This window comes from Salmo salar, chromosome 07 (assembly GCF_965601325.2).
Source record: "Salmo salar chromosome 07, fSalSal1, whole genome shotgun sequence".
Classification (NCBI taxonomy): domain Eukaryota; kingdom Metazoa; phylum Chordata; class Actinopteri; order Salmoniformes; family Salmonidae; genus Salmo; species Salmo salar.
In genome coordinates, this window is record NC_138297.1 from 52,245,637 (window position 1) to 52,267,708 (window position 22,072).

A 22,072-nucleotide genomic window follows, 5' to 3' on the forward strand; every position below is an offset into this window, starting at 1 on the left:
AGCACGAGTTACTGGCTGGGCTCAAGGGCATTGAACCCATCGCTGATGATGTCCTGATCGTAGGCTGTGGTGACACAGACGATGAAGCAGAACGCGACCACGATGTGAAGCTCCTGGCACTGATGGAGCGCTGTCGAACAGTTAAGCTTCGTCTTGGCCTGAAGAAGCTACAGTTCAAGGTGAAAGACGTCCACTTCCATGGCCACATTCTTTCGGCAAAAGGCCTGAAGCCGGACCCAGACAAGGTCCGAGCGATCCTCGACATGCCAAACCCATCTGATGCAAAAGGAGTACAGCGTCTCATCGGTTTTGCAAACTATCTTGCAAAGTTCATGCCACACCTATCAGCAGTCTGTGAGCCTCTGCGCCGGTTGCTGGACAAAGACACACAATGGCACTGGCTACCCAAGCACGAGGCAGCGGTGCAGGAGATGAAATCTCTGGCTTCATCCATGCCAGTGTTGCGCTACTACGACGTCACGAAGCCTGTCACAATCCAGAGTGACTCCAGTCAAAGGGGACTTGGATGCTGCCTTATGCAGGAAGGCCAACCCGTTGCGTTTGCCTCGAGAGCGCTCACCCCCACCGAACAGAACTATGCACAAATTGAGAAAGAGTGCCTCAGCATCGTCTTCTCTTGCCAGCGATTCCATCACTACTTGTATGGTCGAGAGCTGGTCACAGCTGAAACTGACCACAAACCACTCATTGCCATATTCAGTAAACCTCTCCTCAACGTGCCCAAGAGGCTTCAAAGCATGCTCCTGACTCTGCAAAACTACAGCCTGAAGGTCATTTACAAGCCAGGACCAGAGATGTACATCAGCGACACACTGAGCAGGGCAACGGAACAATGTACAGGCAGAGGCACTGCCTATCAGCGCCAGGCCATCTGTTCGCTACAGCAGGAACAACAAGATGTTCAACAGATCAATCAGGCAGACTACTTAAACGTCACAGATCACCGCCTAGCCCAGATCAGGCAACACACTGACAAGGACGAACACCTACAATCACTGAAGTCCATGGCTCTCGCAGGTTGGCCATACCTGAAAGAGGAGACACCTTTCACAGTGAGAGAATACTGGACCTTTCGAGATGAGATCAGCGTGCAAAATGGCGTCTTGTTCAGAGGTCAGAAGGTCATTATTCCCAAATCACTACGTCCAGAGATGCTTACCCGCATACACTCCAGTCACGTTGGAGGTGACGCATGCTACCGCCAGGCTCGTGAAACGTTATACTGGCCAAACATGCAAGCAGAAATTAAAGACTTTGTCAGCAACTGTACCACGTGCAACGAGTACGCTCATGAACAGCAAAAGGAAACCATGATGTCACACGAACTGCCCACAAGGGCCTGGCAAATCGTCAGCATGGACTTATTCAGCCACAGACAAAAGGACTATCTTCTCATTGTGGATCACTACTCTGACTTTTGGGAAATTGAACTGCTCCCTGACTTGTCTGCAGAGACGGTCATAAAGCGCTGCAAGGCGCAGTTTGCCAGGCAAGGTCAGCCTGACAAGGTAATCACGGACAATGGCCCACAATTCACTGCACAGTTCAAGCGTTTCGCCTCAGAATGGGAGTTTGACCATGTAACCTCCTCTCCAAGACACCCAAAAGCAAATGGCAAGGCAGAGTCAGCTGTCAAGATTGCAAAAAACCTGTTAAGCAGGGCCGCGCGCGACAGCAACGACCCATGGAAAGCGATCTTACAGTGGAGGGACACACCCACCGAAAACATGGACAGCAGCCCAGCACAACGCCTTCTGTCCAGACGTCTGAAGACTACCATCCCCGTAGCTAACAAGCTACTTGAGCCCTGCGTCATGGTTGGCGTCACGGACAAACTGCGTCGCAGAAAGCAGCTCGCTAAGTGCTTCTACGACCGGACTGCTCGAGACCTACCAGAACTGGAGGTGGGTGAAACGATAAGGATGAAACCGCTGCCGGGAGACCACACAGGACTTTGGAGGCTGGGCACGTGCCTACAGAGAGTTGCACCACGCTCTTACCTGGTGGATGTTGGTGGCTCCCTCTATCGTCGCAATCGGGTGGATCTGCGCGTAGCAGAGCGGACAAACCAGAACACGCCATACACTCACCTAGATGAGATGGATCACAGTCCAGGCCTAAGGGTAAGAGGTGCAGAATTGAGACATGAGCCAACTGAAGGTGAGGCTTCTACCCCACCAAGCTCTCCAGCTCGTGGCCCTAATCCTACCCCTGTCAGAGCCAATACTTACTCACGGGTGGGTCGGCTGTGCAAGCCACCGGACAGGCTTACTCTGTAAGCAAGAGACTGTGTTAACTTGTCCTCCTGTTTATAAAAATAAACATTTAAAAAATAAAAAAAATAAAAATAAAATAAAATAAAGAAAAAGAACATTTAAAAAGAAAGGAAGATGACAACTGAAGTAAAAAGAAAATGTCATGCGTTCTTAATTGTTATGACTTGATTGTTAAGAATTTAATGTTATGCTGTTATGTTTGCACTTTCTATTGAAAAGGATGATGTTACGGAGTCTAGTTGATAGGTAATCGACTAGCCGGACTGTTCCCCGGACTCCGCGTGTAGGGATTTGTACAATGCATGAACAAGGCTATTGAACTAGACATGGGTGTCTGTCTTTATTACTTTATCCAATATATCATACTGAAACAAGGACGTTCTGTGTGCATTGCTGCACTTGTGACTCATTATACAATCTCCCCTGGGTTCAAACACCATACTTCTTTAATGAGATCGTCTATGTTACAGCTTCTGGTTGAGCATTGTAGTTAAGTTATTTTTGTGTTGCGGTGTTGATCTAGCTGTAATCCATTACGTTTACATGGACCTGTTTGAGGGTTACGGCTCGGAGGATGCGTAGCTGAGAGAGAGATGCACTGTTTCACCGTTGTTCGCTGCCAGCTTTGCAGTCAATATTCTTTCCGAGCTTGGCTCGCTCGCTCCCCTGGGTTGCCATGGAAACGGCACACTACTCGCTCGCTTCCTGCCTCTCTTGTTGCTGTGAGATGGGCAGGAACTCTCGGACACGGCGGGCGGAGACTGGTGTAGTGGTCAAAGGTTCCTGCTGGGAAGGCACTGCTGGTGAGTTAAAAGGTGTGTCTCCATGGCAACCAGCTGGATATCGACCCGTCTGCCCTTTAAGCTGTTCCCTGCTGCCCTCGCCCCATGGGCACTAGTTGGCATCAAAGACTCCCCTCTGATACAGCTCTGCCATTGATCACTGCTCACCAAGCTCCTGCTGATCATCATGACATAAGATCAGAGTGGGCAGAGAGACACAATGAATCTGGCCCCCCTACACAGACAACGAAATCACTGACAGGCCATCATTTAGCTTGGAAACTAGCCACTCACATCTCTCACTCTGTAGACATTTTCAGCTTTATAAAGAACTTTTAAATTCCACAATTATTTCAGTATTCCAGTGTCCCATTCAACATTCTCTTCCCACTTCAGCTGAATGCTATTTTCATGATGACAGCACAACAGAGACGGTTGCGTAAAGTAACTGTGCAAGATCACTCCCTCTATCCCCTCCTCTCTCAGTCCATCATTAGTCAGCTTGGTACTTCCAAACTGATCTCCAAGCAGTAGAGAGAGGATCACATCACATTGTACCCTTCCGTCAGCCCAGATCAGAGGAATATTAAAACAATCCCATCAGCCAACTTCAAACGGAGCCGGGTGGGGAAAAAAGAAACGAGGACATCTAGAATATTCACCTGAACTGCCTTAGCCATCTTCCACTTCCACAACCCTGTCATCACATCTGAGGAACATGGGAAAGAAAGGAAGGATCCACGCTGACTAGTGATGAAGTTCTTCTAATCTAATGGGGAGATGATGAGGCTATGCTAGGGCCCGTCTCTTTCTGTTCAACTAAAAACTCAGGGAAAGGATTTTTGTTAGACATCAAGCATTGATGAGACACCTGGGTTGATTGGTGCAATGAGGAACTAACCCTGTGGGTGAATTGTCTTGGAGGCTTGCAGCTCTCCATCAGAATGGAGGAAATAGCTTTTCTATTGCTGCTCATTCAGCACAGTCAGTAAGCAGTCCCCAGTCTGTAGCTGGGTCCCATCCAAAAAGCCTTGTTAATTTATGATACTAAATTACTACTACTCAGCTTATACTACTAATCATTCCCTCTCATGGAAGCGCATCAAAACATTATTAGGTCGATAAAAAAAAAATATATATTTTTATTTATTTATTTATTTATGATTACACAGTGCGTCAACAAATGTTGTTTTCCCTGTGAGGCTGCATTTCTTGTCACTGTGGCTCCTCCTTGGCAGACGCTCGGTACTCGGCGGGTCTGCTGGCAGCCGCCGGTAATTAATTGGAACACCTGTTCCCAATCACCTCTTCTGTTCTTCCGCCCTAGAGGTTCATGGGAGACAGTGTCCTCTGTGCAATGTGTAAGGCTACTGTAATACTACAGCTCTTTATGAGTATGATAAAGGGCTTGTCATATCTGAGCGAAGGGTTGAGTGTCTGACTGACGGAAGTGTCTCGCTCGGCTACCTGAGAGAGTCAGGAAGAGGTGACGCAAGAGGTTTTAGTCCGCCTAAAATCTGTCCATGAAAATAAGGAATTTTTGTATGGCGATCAATGAGTGTCAACAAAAATTGTTATTGCTGATTTGCTGTGTGTGGCTTATTTGATCGAATAGAAGTTTCGTAATGGTTAAGTTATGAATGCACTGATATAAGTGGACGCACATGGCATTTCTGCAACTTTATATCAGAGCCTGTTGTCCTAGAGATAGAGGACTCATCATGGATATAACCCGTTTTAGCATGGACATTGCCATTGAGGGCTTCCACCATTTTATAGTAGTCATCTGGGTGGGGATTCCTATGCGTTGGGAGCAATCAGCCAATGAAGAAGAAGAAGAAGAAAATGGACTATTTTAAAATGGAGCCCTGTAACAATGTGCGCTGAGAGTCAGAGAGCAAGTTCAGGGAGTGAGTGTTTTAATAAATAAACACAACATAATACAAAATAAGAAACACGAACAACGCACAGATCTGACACAGGAACAGAAACAACGCCTGGGGAAGGAACCAAGGGGAGTGATATATATATATATATAAGTAATCAAGGAGGTGATGGAGTCCAGGTGAGTGTCATGAGGTCCTGGTGTGCGTGACGATGGTGACAGGTGTGTGGGATAATGAGCAGCCTGATGACCTAGAGGCCGGAGAGGGAGCACATGTGACAAGCCCATGCTGTGACAAAAGCTATAATGGCACAGATACAAAGATGAGTCCTCTATCTATCCCTTTTGTTCACACGCGTATATGTCCTCTCATTGGCTAGAATGGCCCCACCTGATCTCGCCTGCAGTCCATCTTTGAGGACATGCATTTCCATTGTTAGTGGTCACTTGACTATCTTGTCAATATAATAAACAATCTTTGGCTTCACCCACATGCACATAACGTCACTTCCTGTACGGATCACATGATTAACAGCAGGCCGCCAGTCATGATGACGATGCATCTGCTTCTGCCACCTCTAAACAGATCTGTCGGAGAAGACGCCATTGGTGGCAATTACTGACTACTTCTGATTGGTGGAAATGCTTTTTTACTCTCCCTGGTCAACTATTGCTTCCAGTGGGGTCAGTCAGTGGGCTTTCATAGAGGGATTTAAACTAGAGGGGGTCAGTCAGTGAGCTTTCATAGAGGGATTTAAACCAGAGGGGGTCAGTCAGTGGGCTTTCATAGAGGGATTTAAACCAGAGGAGGTCAGTCAGTGGGCTTTCATAGAGGGATTTAAACCAGAGGAGGTCAGTCAGTGGGCTTTCATAGAGGGATTTAAACCAGAGGAGGTCAGTCAGTGGGCTTTCATAGAGGGATTTAAACCAGAAAAACAATATTTATGCCTATGAGGATTATCATAGTGATTTATGTTGTGATGAAAAGACAGACCCTATTGCTATGTCTGACAATGGGTTGACTGGCTCATTTTGTTGTTGCATTTTACTATAAACTACACTATGCTGCCTTGGGAGACAGTAATGACATGAGTTTAGCTTTTTTTCTGACCTTTTTTTAATATAAATGAAGTAATGTAAGATATCATTCCTGCAAATACAAGAGCATGGTCTTGCGTGCCCTAGTTGATAGAGCACAGCACTTGCAACATCAGGATTGTGGGTTAAATTCCCACTGGGGCCACCCATACGGGAAAAACATCAGGATTGTGGTTTAGATTCCCACTGGGGCCACCCATACGGGAAAAACATCAGGATTGTGGGTTAGATTCCCACTGGGGCCACCCATACGGGAAAAACATCAGGATTGTGTGTTAGATTCCCACTGGGGCCACCCATACGGGAAAAAAGGTGTATGCACACGACTGTGAACCGCTTTGGATAAAATCATCTGCTAAAGGGCATATACTATAACGCTCTGCATTTTTTATGACGGGAAAAAAATATCTGAAAACAAAATGATCTGAAATATTCTTCACGAGGAGTCATAAGTGTACCCTTGTACATTTGTTAGGAATAAGGCATGTAGAACCTTGTGTTTCGGTCGACTGTTTAGTCCCCCCTGGCTATTATGAATAGCTAATAATACAATAACTGCTGTGATCTTGCCTGGGCCTGGGGCTGATACAGACGTGGGCGGCTTGCTGCAGAATGATTGTTATTCATTTGATCCTCTATCTCTTTAACGGCACACTGACCTCCAGGGACCATCCATAAACCCCTCTGCTTTAGGAATGGAGAACAGAAGCAGATTTCTCTGCTTTGAATAGGATAGGACTTTTTCCCAGTCAGGGTAGAAAAGACTCAAAGGTCAAAGTAATGAATTGCAGAACAAATGCAACATATATATTGGTTTAATTAAGAACCACCATTGCTGCTCAATTAAGGACAGGATGGACTAGTCTTGCTTGTTGAACACTTCCTTTCCTCTCTTTATGTGTCAGATGGGACGCATTGGGATTCTAACCCTGTAACCTCCCGATGGTACTTCCATTCAGCAAGCCCTCCGTCTATCCCTCTATGTATTTCCACCTCTCCTCTCTCCCTAGGAAAGAAAACAACAGGCACCTCATATAGCTCTTACTCTGTTCAGACACTCGTTGAATAAACTCATAGTGCTTGTTCCTGACATGATGCTCTTTGCCTCTGTCACGGCCCCTCTGCAGTGCAGGGGCGGTTCCTCCTGCAGGCAGAGGAGGGTCGTTAGTGATTGGAGCTGGCGTGATTGGAGCCACCTGGGCTCAGGGTATTTAAACTGCTTCACTAACCTCTCTTCTCTCTCTCTCTGCTCCTCCAGGTATGATCCTGTTTTGTTTGTTCCTTTGTAGGTTTACTTAGTTTCCACTCAGTCATATTCACACACACAGATTCATGCATCCATGCACTTTACATACACCATGACATTTCCCCACCTCATTCCTTTTTTCTTTGTTTAAAGTTAATAGTTTTTTCGTTTACAATAAAGAACCTTTTGATTGGCCTATACCTGTTGTTCATGTCCCCTAATTTTTGCCACAGGCTATAAGCCGGCCTGTGACACCTGTGCACAGTAGAGAAGCAACAGCTACAATTGATGTCGTTCTGAGCCATAGAGACAGAGTGCTCAGCTCTTTCCCTCTCTCTTTCTAATCTCATTCATTTGCCTTTATCTCTCCCCCTCTCCTTCTCTGTCTGCCTCCTTGTAAAATCCTTGTCGGCCCCAATGGCAAGTGAAACAAGTTGTCGTGGAGGGAGAGAGAAAGAAGCATGCCAATGCTATAGTCTGCCAGAGTGTGTTGGCTGCATACAGAGATGAGGGGAAAGAATGCACTCTAATCCAAACCACAGAGCAGCTCATGTAAACCAGTTGAGTGAATGCAGCAGGTCTCCAGTGGGGGGTTTCAGCACCTCTTGATTGGACAGCTCCCTGCTAGCATTACAATTCAATGGTCTAAAATGAATCTCTATGGCTGCAATCACATTGACTGCTCTGTTTGTACAGTTAATATGCGGTGCTGTATTGGCTGTGTGTGTGCGTGCACATGGGTGTTTGCATTTGTTCATTTCATGAGCTGATGAGCCTGGCCATATGCAGCAGACGGCACAGCATCCATGTCACACAGCCTACATCCCCACATTACCCCCAGCCTGAACACACTGACCCTCTGACCAGCAGCACTATGGGAGGATTGAGAGGGGAGGGGAAAGGTGTGAGAGAGGGAAAGGAGAGCGCCCAGTTTATCTTACACCGTCTATATATGCATTTAGCATGGTTCACCTTCGCACTGAAAGAACCTACATGCACAAACACAGCCTCAATCACAACCAACCAGCCAGCCTCAATCACAACCAACCAGCCAGCCTGCCTCAATCACAATCAACCAGCCAGCCTCAATCAAGACATTAAGCAGCCGTGGCGTGAAAGGGCGGAGAACTGGGACTGTAATCTGTCTGTCTGTGTTGTTGGAGGGAGGATGGAGAAGCAGCAACAGTTGGAGGGAGAAGCAGCAACAGTTGGATGGAGAAGCAGCAACAGTTGGATGGAGAAGCAGCAACAGTTGGATGGAGAAGCAGCAACAGTTGGAGGGAGAAGCAGCAACAGTTGGAGGGAGAAGCAGCAACAGTTGGAGGGAGAAGCAGCAACAGTTGGAGGGAGAAGCAGCAACAGTTGGATGGAGAAGCAGCAACAGTTGGATGGAGAAGCAGCAACAGTTGGAGGGAGAAGCAGCAACAGTTGGAGGGAGAAGCAGCAACAGTTGGATGGAGAAGCAGCAACAGTTGGAGGGAGAAGCAGCAACAGTTGGAGGGAGAAGCAGCAACAGTTGGAGGGAGAAGCAGCAACAGTTGGAGGGAGAAGCAGCAACAGTTGGAGGGAGAAGCAGCAACAGTTGGGAGGATGGAGAAGCAGCAACAGTTGGGAGGATGGAGAAGCAGCAACAGTTGGAGGGAGGATGGAGAAGCAGCAACAGTTGGAGGGAGGATGGAGACGAGGAGTGAGAGGACTGAAAGGTCCAGACTCCTCCACTCCCTGATTTCCCCCAGGCCTCTACCCTGCCAAAGGCTATGCAAATTGCTGTCATACAAACTGAGGCAGCAGACTGTGAAAATTAATATTTGTCATTTTCAAATCTTTTGGCCACGACTGTACACTGAACAAAAATATAAACACAACATGTAAAGTTTTGGTTTCATGTGCTGAAATAAAAGATCCCCGAAAAGTCAAATACGCACAAAAAGCTAATTTCTCTCAAATGTTGTGCACATATTTGTTTACATTTGTTAACATTTCTCCTTTGTCAAGATAATCCATCCACCTGACAGGTGTGGCATATCAAGAAGCTGATTAAACAGCATGGTCATTACACAGGTGCAACTTGTGCTGGGGACAATAAAAAGCCACTCTAAAATGTGCAGTTTTGTCACACAACACAATGCCATAGATGTTTTCAGTGAGCATGCAATTTGCATACTGACTGCAGGAATGTCCATCAGAGCAGTTTCCAGAGAATTTAATGTTCAATTCTTTATCATAAGCCGCCTTCAACATCGTTTTAGAGAATTTGGCAGTACGTCCAACCGGCCTCACAACCGCAGATCATGTGTATGGCGACGTATGGGCGAGATGTTTGCTGATGTCAACGTTGTGAACAGAGTGCCCCATGGTGGCGTCAGTGGCTCATTAATTGTCAATGGCTCATTAATTGACTTATTCAATGTTTGCCTGAGACTTAAACTTTAGGCTCCTTGTTCATTACAGATGTAGGATCTTAACCCATATTGTCACAGTAAAATAATCCTGCAACAACAGGATTTGAACATTTTGATGTTGCCTCCTCGCTGGTTAGGCTATTAGCTGGCCAAAAGTAGGCTACATGAAAAGTGAATACTGTTAATATAAACGTGTGGGTTTTCAGGGACTTTTGTAAATCACGAGGCTCATCTGCATTTCCTGTGGTGCAGGAAAATTGATAACAAAAGTGATCAAATTAAGATCCTACATCTGTAGGATCCATGCTCTCTCCTCACTCTGCATTTCCCTGGCTCACTACAAGAGGAAGTGAACGGGTAAATTATGTTTTTATTATTTATGATGAGTTCAGAGTTAGAATCCAACGATCTCTCACACACAGCACCTATAAACAAGATCAACGTTGAAAACTAGAGAAACTCATAGGTGTCCCATACTCAGATCCGAGAACAGTGCTTAGCAATGTGGATCATCAGTGCCGGAGTCTGACACGGCGCTAATGCTCACAATGATTTATAAATAGAGAGGCATGTGATCATATCCCAATGTATTTAAGGTTTGAAATTATTATGTTGTCAAATACTATCGGTTTGGGCTACTTACGGTCAATTTGCAGAGTACAAATTATTTTTAATTGTGTTTCTGACCATCCACTCAAGAAAAAATCGTCCCGTGGCTGAATGTAATTGGGGACCCCTGGTGTAGAGGGTGTGGGATTAGATTATAGCTATTACATGCGTTAACATCCTGTGTGCATTATTACAGACCAGTTAGCACTGTTTGTCATTATTACCACAATTCTGATCCATATCATCATGTCCTGTTGAACTCCAGGCTAACAGGAAACCACATGTCCTGTTGAACTCCAGGCTAACAGGAAACCACATGTCCTGTTGAACTCCAGGCTAACAGGAAACCACATGTCCTGTTGAACTCCAGGCTAACAGGAAACCACATGTCCTGTTGAACTCCAGGCTAACAGGAAACCACATGTCCTGTTGAACTCCAGGCTAACAGGAAACCACATGTCCTGTTGAACTCCAGGCTAACAGGAAACCACATGTCCTGTTGAACTCCAGGCTAACAGGAAACCACATGTCCTGTTGAACTCCAGGCTAACAGGAAACCACATGTCCTGTTGAACTCCAGGCTAACAGGAAACCACATGTCCTGTTGAACTCCAGTCTAACAGGAAACCACATGTCCTGTTGAACTCCAGGCTAACAGGAAACCACATGTCCTGTTGAACTCCAGGCTAACAGGAAACCACATGTCCTGTTGAACTCCAGGCTAACAGGAAACCACATGTCCTGTTGAACTCCAGGCTAACAGGAAACCACATGTCCTGTTGAACTCCAGGCTAACAGGAAACCACATGTCCTGTTGAACTCCAGGCTAACAGGAAACCACATGTCCTGTTGAACTCCAGGCTAACAGGAAACCACATGCCCTGTTGAACTCCAGGCTAACAGGAAACCACATGTCCTGTTGAACTCCAGGCTAACAGGAAACCACATGTCCTGTTGAACTCCAGGCTAACAGGAAACCACATGTCCTGTTGAACTCCAGGCTAACAGGAAACCACATGTCCTGTTGAACTCCAGGCTAACAGGAAACCACATGTCCTGTTGAACTCCAGGCTAACAGGAAACCACATGTCCTGTTGAACTCCAGGCTAACAGGAAACCACATGTCCTGTTGAACTCCAGGCTAACAGGAAACCACATATTAGGAGAAAACAGAAACACAGTGGGGAAACACTGCACTGCCCACAACTGTAGGGCTCTCCAGAGGGTGGTGCGGTTTGCACAATGCATCACCGGGGTCAAACTACCTGCCCTCCAGGACACCTACAGCACCCGATGTCACAGGAAGGCAAAAAAGATAATAAAGGACAATAACCACCCGAGCCACTTCCTGTTCACCTCGCTACCATCCAGAAGGCGAGGTCAGTACAGGTGCATCAAATCTGGTACAGAGAGATTGTTAAACAGCTTCTATCTAGAGGCCATCAGATTGTTAAACAGCCATCACCAGCACAGAGAGGTGGCTGCCTACCAACAGACTTGATATCATTGGCCACTTCAATAAATGGAACAGTAGTCATTTTAATAATGCCACTATTCTTAGTATTTCGCATTACTCATCTCATATGTATATAATGTATACTGTAACCTTCACTATCTATTCTATACTATCTATTGCATCTTAGCCGCTCTGTCACTACTCATCCATATATTTCTATATTCTTATCCAATTCCTTTACTAGATTGTGTGTATTAGGTTTTGTTGTGGAATTGATATTACCTGTTAGATACTGCTGCGCTGTCGGATCTAGAAGCATAAGCATTTCGCTACACTCGCAATGACATCTGCTAACCATGTGTATGTGACCAATAACATTTGATTTGTATTTCTTTCTCACTTTCTCCAGTTCCTCTCCGCCCCTTTCAATTCGAAGGGCTTTATTGGCATGGGAAACATATGTTAACATTGCCAAAGCAGGTGAAGTAGATAATAAAAAATGAACAGTAAATATTACACTCACAAAAGTTTCAACGGAATAGACACATTTCAAGTATCATGTTATGTCTATATACAGTGTTGTAACGATGTGCAAATAGTTAAAGTACAAAGTGGAAAATAAATAAACATAAATATGGGTTGTATTTACAATGGTGTTTGTTTTTCACTGGTTGCTCTTTTCTCGTGGAAACAGGTCACCAATATTCCTGCTGTGATGCTCTATCATTTCCTGAGGTTCTGTGAGTGAATGAGAGGGAGGGAGGAAGAAAAGAAAGAGGGAGGGATGGAGAGAAAGAGGGCTGCTCTTTTATTTCCTGAGATTGTGTCTTAAATCGATCTACTTGTCGCTCTGTACTCTCTCGCTGTCTTTTTAGCTTAGCCTCTGACAGCAATGTGCCCTTCCACGACTGTTAACTCACACAAATGCCTCTACTACGGACTCTGCTGCTGTGACTGTGTGGGACTGCTAGATATCCTCTGACAATACTCTTATTGATCTGTTACCACAGCCCGCACTGACGTCTCTGTGTTATTGTCACACACTCTGAACAAGTGAATTGAATTGAAGCCAGTCCCAGTGTCTCTGGCTGGAGTGGGTGGGTGTACTGTTTGTGTCCATGAGGAGCTGCAGTGATCACTGACAGTGGTCAGGAGAGGGAATCAATCAGCTAGTGAACAGAGGAGAGATTACAGGAGTAGGGGAACGGGAGAGACTAGAGGGGGAACGGGAGAGACTAGAGGGGGAACGGGAGAGACTAGAGGGGGAACGGGAGAGACTAGAGGGGGAACGGGAGAGACTAGAGGGGGAACAGGAGAGACTAGAGGGGGAACAGGAGGGACTAGAGGGGGAACAGGAGGGACTAGAGGGGGAACAGGAGAGACTAGAGGGGGAACAGGAGGGACTAGAGGGGAAACAGGAGAGACTAGAGGGGAAACAGGAGAGACTAGAGGGGAAACAGGAGAGACTAGAGGGGGAACAGGAGAGACTAGAGGGGGAACAGGAGAGACTAGAGGGGGAACAGGAGCGACTAGAGGGGGAACAGGAGCGACTAGAGGGGGAACAGGAGCGACTAGAGGGGGAACAGGAGCGACTAGAGGGGAAACAGGAGAGACTAGAGGGGGAACAGGAGAGACTAGAGGGGGAACAGGAGAGACTAGAGGGGGAACAGGAGGGACTAGAGGGGGAACAGGAGAGACTAGAGGGGGAAGAGAAGACTACAGGGGGAAGAGAAGACTACAGGGGAGGAGGGGGGAGAAGACTACAGGGGGAGGAGGGGGGAGAAGACTACAGCGGGAGGGATGGAGGAGAAGACTACAGCGGGAGGAATGGAGGAGAGACTACAGCGGGAGGGATGGAGGAGAGACTACAGGGGCGGAGGGATGGAGGAGAGACTACAGCGGGAGGGATGGAGGAGAGACTACAGGGGTGGAGGGATGGAGGAGAGACTACAGGGGTGGAGGGATGGAGGAGAGACTACAGGGGTGGAGGGATGGAGGAGAGACTACAGCGGGAGGGATGGAGGAGAGACTACAGCGGGAGGGATGGAGGAGAGACTCAGGGGCGGAGGGGAGGAGAGACTACTGCGGGGGTGGAGGGGACTCGGGGAGGAGAGACTACAGGGGTGGAGGGATGGAGGAGAGACTACAGGGGTGGAGGGATGGAGGAGAGACTACAGGGGTGGAGGGATGGAGGAGAGACTACAGCGGGAGGGATGGAGGAGAGACTACAGTGGGAGGGATGGATGAGAGACTACAGGGGTGGAGGGATGGAGGAGAGACTACAGGGGTGGAGGGATGGAGGAGAGACTACAGCGGGAGGGATGGAGGAGAGACTACAGGGGTGGAGGGATGGAGGAGAGACTACAGGGGTGGAGGGATGGAGGAGAGACTACAGGGGGAGGGTGATGAGTTTAGAATGCTGCATAGATATGGTATGGGTTAAGCTAACACTCTCTTTCTCTCTCCCTCCATCTTTCTGTGTTTCTCCTGTATTCTCTCTTTTCTGTAATCTCCCACTTCTTCCTTTCTCCCTCCCTCCCTCTGTCTCTCCATCCCCCCCATCCCTCCCTCCCTCCTCCTATCCCAGGTACGTGCCTGATTCTGGGCTGTATGATCTACCCAGACGGCTGGGACAGTGACGAAGTGAAGAGGATGTGTGGGGAGCAGACAGACAAGTACACCCTGGGAGCGTGCTCCGTGCGCTGGGCCTACATCCTGGCTATCATGGGCATCATGGACGCCCTGATACTCTCCTTCCTGGCCTTCGTCCTGGGAAACCGTCAGGATGGGCTGATGGCTGATGAGCTGCTGGATAGTAAGGACAACACTTAATCTAAGATCAGTTTGTGATTTTAGGTCATTATGAATAAGATTACATGGACAGGGGGGGACCTGATTCTAGATCAGTACTCCTACCCTGAGATGCTTTGTGAATAGGAGCTGTGGACTTTCCTCATATGAACATGCCATACAGAGGCTGTCTCACAAAGTGATATGTGTGATAGTTCAAGTCTGTGTAAGGTCATAGAGCAATGCTCTTCAAACCTGCTCCTGGGGACCCACAGGGTGTCTACCTGTCTCTGAAGGGCAGCACTGTACTGATATGTTAGTGCTGGGCTGGACCAAACACCTGCACACCCTTTGGCTCTCCGGGACCAGGAGTGAAGAACACTGTTGTACAGAATAACAGAACCTCTGTAACTGAAGTCTGAGCCCCCTCTCCTCCATATCTTGGGGTTTAATGTATTTAGGCTAATAAATACACACTTCTCATCAACCCCCTCCTCCAAAGCCCATAGCATGGGGCGGGTGTGTATCAAATGTAACAACTGTACCCTGCTGTCAAAACCCCACATCCCATATGGTAGATAATCATATTCCGTCCCTTTTTATGCAAATATTTTCAGCATAATGTCACACACCCGAGCCACCACCAATTAACATATTTTAACTGCTTCTCACATAACACCTGCTTACTGTTATTACCAATGGGATTGGGAATTGGTGAGTCAGAGAGAGAGAGAGAGAAAGTGTGAGAATGAGAGGAAGATAAGAAAACAAGATGGCAGAGTCAAAGAGAATGGCTAAAACGACAAGAAGGGGGGAAAAGAAAAAAGAGATGAAAAGAAATGGAAAGGAGAGGGAGATGTAGAAAATAAGATGGAAGAAAAAGGGAGAGAATTTACGGAGTCATGAATTACTAATGGCTGTTTACACAGCTTGGCAATCAGCCTGTCTAAATGAATCACATGAGCTAATCGGCTAGGGCTGCCTGTTGGTGCAGGATAATGCCATGGAACAGAGGGAGGATGCCATTATCAGCTGTGGGACAGGAGGAGAGAGAGTCTCAATTGGACACACATTCAAATTAAGTCTAGTAGGCTCTGCTTCCAAAATCCGAGACGCCCTCAATTATCAATGTTATAGGGTTTCAAGATGTCTGACTTCACATTATCAGCTATAAGACGAGAGAGAGAGAGTGACTGAGTCTCATTTTGGCAAAGTGATTAATTGTTCTGTTGCAGTAACGTAGGAGTCAGTCCACTGATTAACTATGTTTATAAAGGAGGTCTCTGAGCCATTTAGATAAGGATGTCATTACCTTACTTGGTAATTGGTGACTTTTCCTCACTACTGCCACTCACTGGTGTGTCTCTGTTACTACAAGTACACGAGCTCAAGTGGTATTCATAGTAACATTACCAATGCTAACCTCTCCTTTCTCACCTCACAGAGACTGGTAATTCCATATAAACAGTCAAATACTGTACAAAGGTGGGTGTGCTTTTTGTGAATTATCTGACATACTTTAATGGGATCAATATCCAAATGCTTATGCTGCCATTGGTAAATCTAGTTGTGTTCTTTGTTCACAGGTGTCGGTGCCCGTCAGAGGGAAAGATAATGTAACACAACGTTCCAGCTTCATACCGTCACTCTGGAGGTGGAAAGGAGAGCTACTGCTGTCGGAAAGAACAGAACAAGAAAAAGACGAATGAAAGAAAGGAGGAGACATCCACTCCAAGAGAACCCACTTAGTAAAGACCAACCCCTACGGCCATATTTCTCACCCAGACATGACCTTGATATTGGCAACAACAGATGGAAGACTTCATATTGTTTTATGAAATGAAATCCGTTACTGAGTGGACCCAGTGGGCCGATGACTTAACGGGTGGCAGGTAGCCTAGCGGTTAGAGCATTGGGTCAGTAACCGAAAGGTCGCTGGTTTGAATACCTGAGCCGACAAGGTGGGAAAAAGTATGTCGTTGTGCCCCCTGAGCAAGGCACTTAACCCTGATTTGCTCCAGAGGCGCTGTACTACAATGACTGACCCTGTAAAACAACACATTTCACTGCACCCATCTGGTGTATGTGACAATAAGACATATTACCAAGTCATAAGAAAAAAGTTTTGTTTGTGAAAAAGAATATGAGATTCTGTCCCACCATTCAAAGCCCTACCATAGAAAAACACTAATTAACCCAGCGTATCCCAAACTCAGTCCTGGGAACCCCAAGGGATGCACGTTTTGGTTTTTGCCCTAGCATTTGACCCAACTGATTAAAATAATGAACTAATCATCAAGCTTTGAATCAGCCATGTAGTGCTAGGGCAAAAACCAAAACATGCACCCCTTGGGGTTCCCAGGACTGAGTTTGGGAAACGGTGAACTAACTCATGACCACACATGACCGCTAGGCTACAGCATTGGATTGTTCAGACGTCTGGTCAAACAGAGCTGTCTTCTTTCTGTGTCAAACTCACCTCTGGACCACATGTACCTGACCTGTGGATTCCTTCTTGACTTGTGTTCCACTCTTTGCTCTTCATTGGACTCATCATTGTAAGACTGTTTACAGTGGGTGAGCGTGGGCCATGAGAACTGTAAGCGCTGTCTGGCTTGCTGAGCCACCTTACTGGACTCTGTGGTGGAAGGGTTAGCGGTACCTGGGAACCTTTGGACGTCCCTACACAAAACCCTAACCTTTACCCTTACCTTAACCGTTTTAAATCTAATCTTCAATATGGTGACATCAGAATTGGGACGTCCCAAGGATCCCATTTAGACTTGTCCGTACTGGAAGACAACGGCTGAACAGAGAGTGATGCTCCACCACTGACACCACTTTAAATGTGACTAAGTTGAAGGTAAAGAAGAAATCTTGTAGCTGTAATGAATGACTGTTGTGATAGAATCAGAGAGGCCATGTAGGACTACTCTGTATAGAGGTCTAGAGCAGGCTGCCAATCACAGTGTCCTCGGCAACCCGGGAGAAAACCACGCTGAAGAACAATGTATTAAGTAGAAGAATAGGCCTATTAACAAATAGAAATAGCAGTTCTAAGTGTTGGAATATTATCTCGTCTCGACTATGATATTTACAATCGATGCAGTACGTTAAAGCTATTGATTCACTTCAGATGTGTGTGCCATACAATGTATACCGACAGTATTGTAGTGTATTGCCATTTTACTATGAGAAGAAGTGTTTCCATAAAATGTGGCTCAGTGTCTTGAATTGTATTATCTGGGATTATAACCTTAGAATCCATCTGCAACTTTATCACTAGTAGCAATGGGTCGTTAACGTAAAGTCATTCTTGCTCTCTGTCCAGCACATTTTATCAATGAATAAAAATACAATTTCTTGAAGGTCAAAATATGGATGTTATGGCCGTTTTAAAGGGACAGAACTGGTTGAAAAGATCAGTAGCCTCCAGAGCCCATGTAAACTCAAGTCACGTAGCTTACCACTGCCAAACAAACAGGGCTGCAACACAACTTTCTAACTAGTATGTCAGCAGTCTACTGCCAGCAGCATAGCATCCTGCATCCCACTGCTGGCTTGCCCCTGAACGAAAGCATGGTTGGTCCCGGTCAGTCCCTGGATGGAAGACCAGATGCTGCTGGAAGCGGTGTTGGAGGGCCAATAGGAGGCACTCTTTCATCTGGTCTAAGGAGATCCTAATGCCCCAGGGCAGCGAAGGGGACATTGCCCTGCATAGGGTGCAGTCTTTCAGATGGGATGTAAAATGGGTGTCCTAACTCTCTGTGGTCATTAAAAATCCCATGGAACTTATTGTAAGAGTAGGGGGTTAAATTCCCAACCTGGCCACCTAATCATCCTCCTAATTGGCATATATCACTTTCCAGCTGGTGAGTGTAAAGTGCTTTATAAATCCACTCTCATTATGTTGTAAATGTGCCGTGTTCTTTAAGGGCTTCTGGGCTGAAACAAGCTCAACTTAACATGTGAACCACAGGAAGCTGCTGATGTATGGAACGGAGTCAATGGAATGGCATCATACCATTCCACTGATCCACACCAGTCATCACCACGAGCCAGTCCTCCCCAATTAAGGTGCCACCAACCACCTGTGATGTGAACTAATCAACATGTGAACATATTCATTCAGTCCAAACCCCACCTACCTTATTATACTGGCTAGTCCAAACCCCACCTACCTTATTATACTGGCTAGTCCAAACCCCACCTACCTTATTATACTGGCTAGTCCAAACCCCACCTACCTTATTATACTGGCTAGTCCAAACCCCACCTACCTTATTATACTGGCTGTCTGGTCAGCAAGCAGTGACAGGATCCAGGCGGTTTCCAAGTGTAGCTGGAGGAGTTGACTGCATGAAAAAGTGTATTTATGAGTGAACACTGGAGCGCACAGTCCAAAAATCTCTGCACACATCCCGTACATATACGATAACAGACCACTTTTGTGTGCGGACATGTATATGTAATCGGAGATGTACGGGACAATGTTAAACCCGTAAATGTGCCTTTTCATGCAGTGTGTGAGTGTGTATGAAAGTCTGGGATAAACAAACAGAAGAGGTGAGGAACCAGGGAAAGGGGTTTGTCCCAACCATTTCCATTTCCATAAAACATGTAATACAAAAAACTTTAGAGTCAAAACGGGGGGGTAAATACACTTTAAAACACTCACTGCATTTGTGTTTCTTTCAAATGTAATGACATTTTTGTGTTACAATCAAAGACAGAACAAACAACACGAGAAAGGCACCTCAAAATATAGTCGTGTGTTGTGTTGTAAAGCTTTGTCCCCATGCACGATGGGGACAGGAGAGGACTTGTAACCATTGTTACCTTCCCAGGTTTCTGTTGTGGTTTTGTTACGTGTGTTTCAGGATGGATTCCTGAAACTCCCCCAAGCAGCTGATTGGTCGGCCCCCATTGATGATTGGAGCTGACCCCGAAGAGGCTGCTAAATCATTGATGTCAGAGATTACATGAAATTAATCACAATACAGTCACATCAGCATGACATTATAACAAAACACACCGTATGTATATGTACATTAAATGACCACACAGAAGAGACTGGAACAATTTCATCTAATATTAAACAAGTGATGTTAATGCAAAGTGTTGTATTTTAAACTTAATGGAATCAAGGTCCATGCTGAGTATTTGTCAGGATACCATTATCTCCACACTTCTGCAATGTCAAAACGTCATCCTCAGTCTGTGTGATTGACAGGAGAGATAATCAGAGGAGCAGAGTTTTCATCCCCAAAATTAGCACAAGGTCCTAAGTATGGATATAGTTTCTCAGTGAAGGTACAGCCAGTGAAAGAGTAGATAAGAGACCTGGCCTCCACATTATAAAAGGAGACCTGACCCTCCTCATAATCCACAAACACCCCCAGCTTCTGGGGCTTTTCTCTCAGGGAGAGGAGGACAGGTGGGGAGGTACAGGCTAGGTACTTACACCTTTCCCTCAGTGCCACAGTCCAGTAACCATCCTTAGGGCTCAGTGTGATATTTCCCTTCCTGTTGATGGACTCTCTGGCCACTCCTAAATCCCACTTCGTCTTTCCCTTAACAGTAACCTCATAGTAAAATCTTCCTGATGAGACACCTTTATTTCCAAGGACACAAGGACAGGTGGAAAACCTCTTTGGGTTGTCAAGGAGATCTTGTTGTTTCTGTTGATATCTCACTTCTTTCCCACTTGTAGACAGGATGATATAGGGGTTTGCCGTATCAGGGTCCAGAGTCACATCCACTGCATAGTGCTGCACCCGCTTCAATTTGACTTTATCCATCTCTTTATTCAATGTCTCCTCCAGTTGGGACACAACTCTCCTCCAAGTCCCCACATACAGATCACTGTGAACACTGATCTTAGACCAGTCCTTGGTGGGTGGAAGGGTGCAAAGAGATGGGATGCTCTGGAGGAGGTGGAGGTGGTCCTCAGTGTGTGAGAGCTGCTCCAGCTTAGTGCTTCTCCTCTGTAGCTCATTCATTTCCTGCTCCAGCTCTTCAATGAGCCCTTCAGCCTGCCTCTCCGCTTTTTTATGCTTCTCTTTGACCACCTCAATGAGCTCAGCCTGACTTCTCTCAATGGAGCGCACCAGAGCAGTGCATACCTGCACAATGTCTAATATCTTTCTCTCCGCAACTCTCTTGCTGAGCTCTACAGAGTGTTTGATCTCCTTAACCTTTCTAGAGCTTGCATGCATCATCTGCTGTACTGCTGCCATCATCTTCCCCAGTTCAGCCATCTTCTCTCCATACTCTTCCTCTAGAGGGACTGTGTTGTGAGTCTTGTGGTCTGCCTCAGTGCAGAACTGACACACGCATGTCTGATCACTCCTACAGAACAGCTCCAGGAGTCTGTCATGCTTCTTACACATCCTGTCTTCCAGGTTCTCCACAGGGTTGATCAGCTTGTGTCTCTTTAAGGCTGGGACTCTCTGATGAGGCTCCAGGTGAGTCTCACAGTAAGAGGTCTGACACACCAGGCAGGACTTCAGGGCCTTGAGCTTCATCCCAGTGCAGATGTCACAGCAGACTTCTCCAGTTTTGGCAGGGAGTTGGTCTGAGCTGCTGGTGGCTTTCACTTGAACCGATTTCCTGAACTGAGCAGCCATCTCAGAAATGAATGTATTGATGAACAGATCTGGTCTCCTATAAAATGTTTTTTTACACATGGGACACTGGCACATGTCATTGCCATCCCAATACTTCCTGATACAGGCCATGCAGAAGTTGTGTCCACATTGAATAGAGACCGGCTCAGTGAACACATCCAGACAGATGGAGCACAGGAACTGCTCTTCAGACAGGAGACTGCTGGAAGACGCCATGTCTAGACAGAGACCAAGGTAAAACCATAAAGCATTTCCTGCAATCAGTCTGCTCTTCATAGTTTGCCAGCATTGCTTTACGGGCAGACTAACCAATCTTGATACAAGGTGTTACCATGAAACTTAGAAAATAGTTATATAACCAAAGGACAAAGAATTAACGTTGGCCTACTGTAGCAAAGAAAAAAGGAGAATAAATAAACAGTGTAGAGCTGATCTTCAAACATCTATGTTAATCTCTCTACTCACCTGCATGTGTTCGTGGATAAGACTTTTGTTCTACTTTCTGTTAGGTGTTAAAGGTCCAAAGACTGAATTTCACTATTTAACAGTTTTCTGAAGAGCTGGGGAGTTTGGTCTCATGCACAACATACTGTGCGCTTTAGTTTCATTTCAGAGAAATGACGTTGAAAATGTTCCTCCTCCCCACCGAACACTGCAATGCACTTCTCTTCCTGGAACAATTAACTATACACAACCCAAGAGCACTCACTTGCCCAACCCCTAAAGCCCTATTCTGATTGGACCATTTCGTTTTGCATGGCCCAGTAACCCCTGGGTGGGTGGAGAATTCACTTAAGGACCAATGGAATCGTCTAAAATATGCAATCTCCACGCAACCGGGGAACCGGGCCATTCAAAACGAACTGGGCCAGGCATTG

At 46.2% G+C, this 22,072-nt stretch overlaps 2 protein-coding genes across 3 annotated transcripts in view; one reads left to right on the plus strand and one right to left on the minus strand.

Annotated features, from left to right (window-relative positions):
• The window catches only part of LOC106609402 (LHFPL tetraspan subfamily member 3 protein), a 43,410-nt gene extending 25,488 nt beyond the window's left edge, over positions 1-17,922 (plus strand). Inside the window, exons 2-4 of one of the 2 annotated variants that reach the window (XM_014208195.3) lie at positions 14,363-14,590; positions 16,010-16,050; positions 16,133-17,922. In XM_014208195.3, the coding sequence (XP_014063670.1) occupies positions 14,363-14,590; positions 16,010-16,029 (248 nt within the window). In that variant the 3' untranslated portion in view covers positions 16,030-16,050; positions 16,133-17,922. The remainder of the gene's footprint in view (positions 1-14,362; positions 14,591-16,009; positions 16,051-16,132) is intronic. The other variant, XM_014208194.3, reaches the window with a different exon arrangement.
• Positions 17,923-18,831: 909 nt separating this feature from the next.
• LOC106609484 (E3 ubiquitin-protein ligase TRIM39) lies at positions 18,832-21,851 on the minus strand. The gene is made up of 2 exons (XM_082977755.1): positions 21,660-21,851; positions 18,832-21,412 (listed from the first exon to the last, which is right to left on the minus strand). The coding sequence occupies exon 2, from the start codon at positions 21,408-21,410 to the stop codon at positions 19,779-19,781; it is 1,632 nt and encodes a 543-aa protein (XP_082833881.1). The 5' UTR covers positions 21,411-21,412; positions 21,660-21,851; the 3' UTR covers positions 18,832-19,778.
• Between the last annotated feature and the right edge of the window lie 221 nt (positions 21,852-22,072).

What these genes read in the sequence shown, in the direction of transcription:
- LOC106609484 (XM_082977755.1), bottom strand. Translation starts at nt 21,410, where the DNA reads ATGGCGTCTTCCAGCAGTCTCCTGTCTGAAGAGCAGTTCCTGTGCTCC.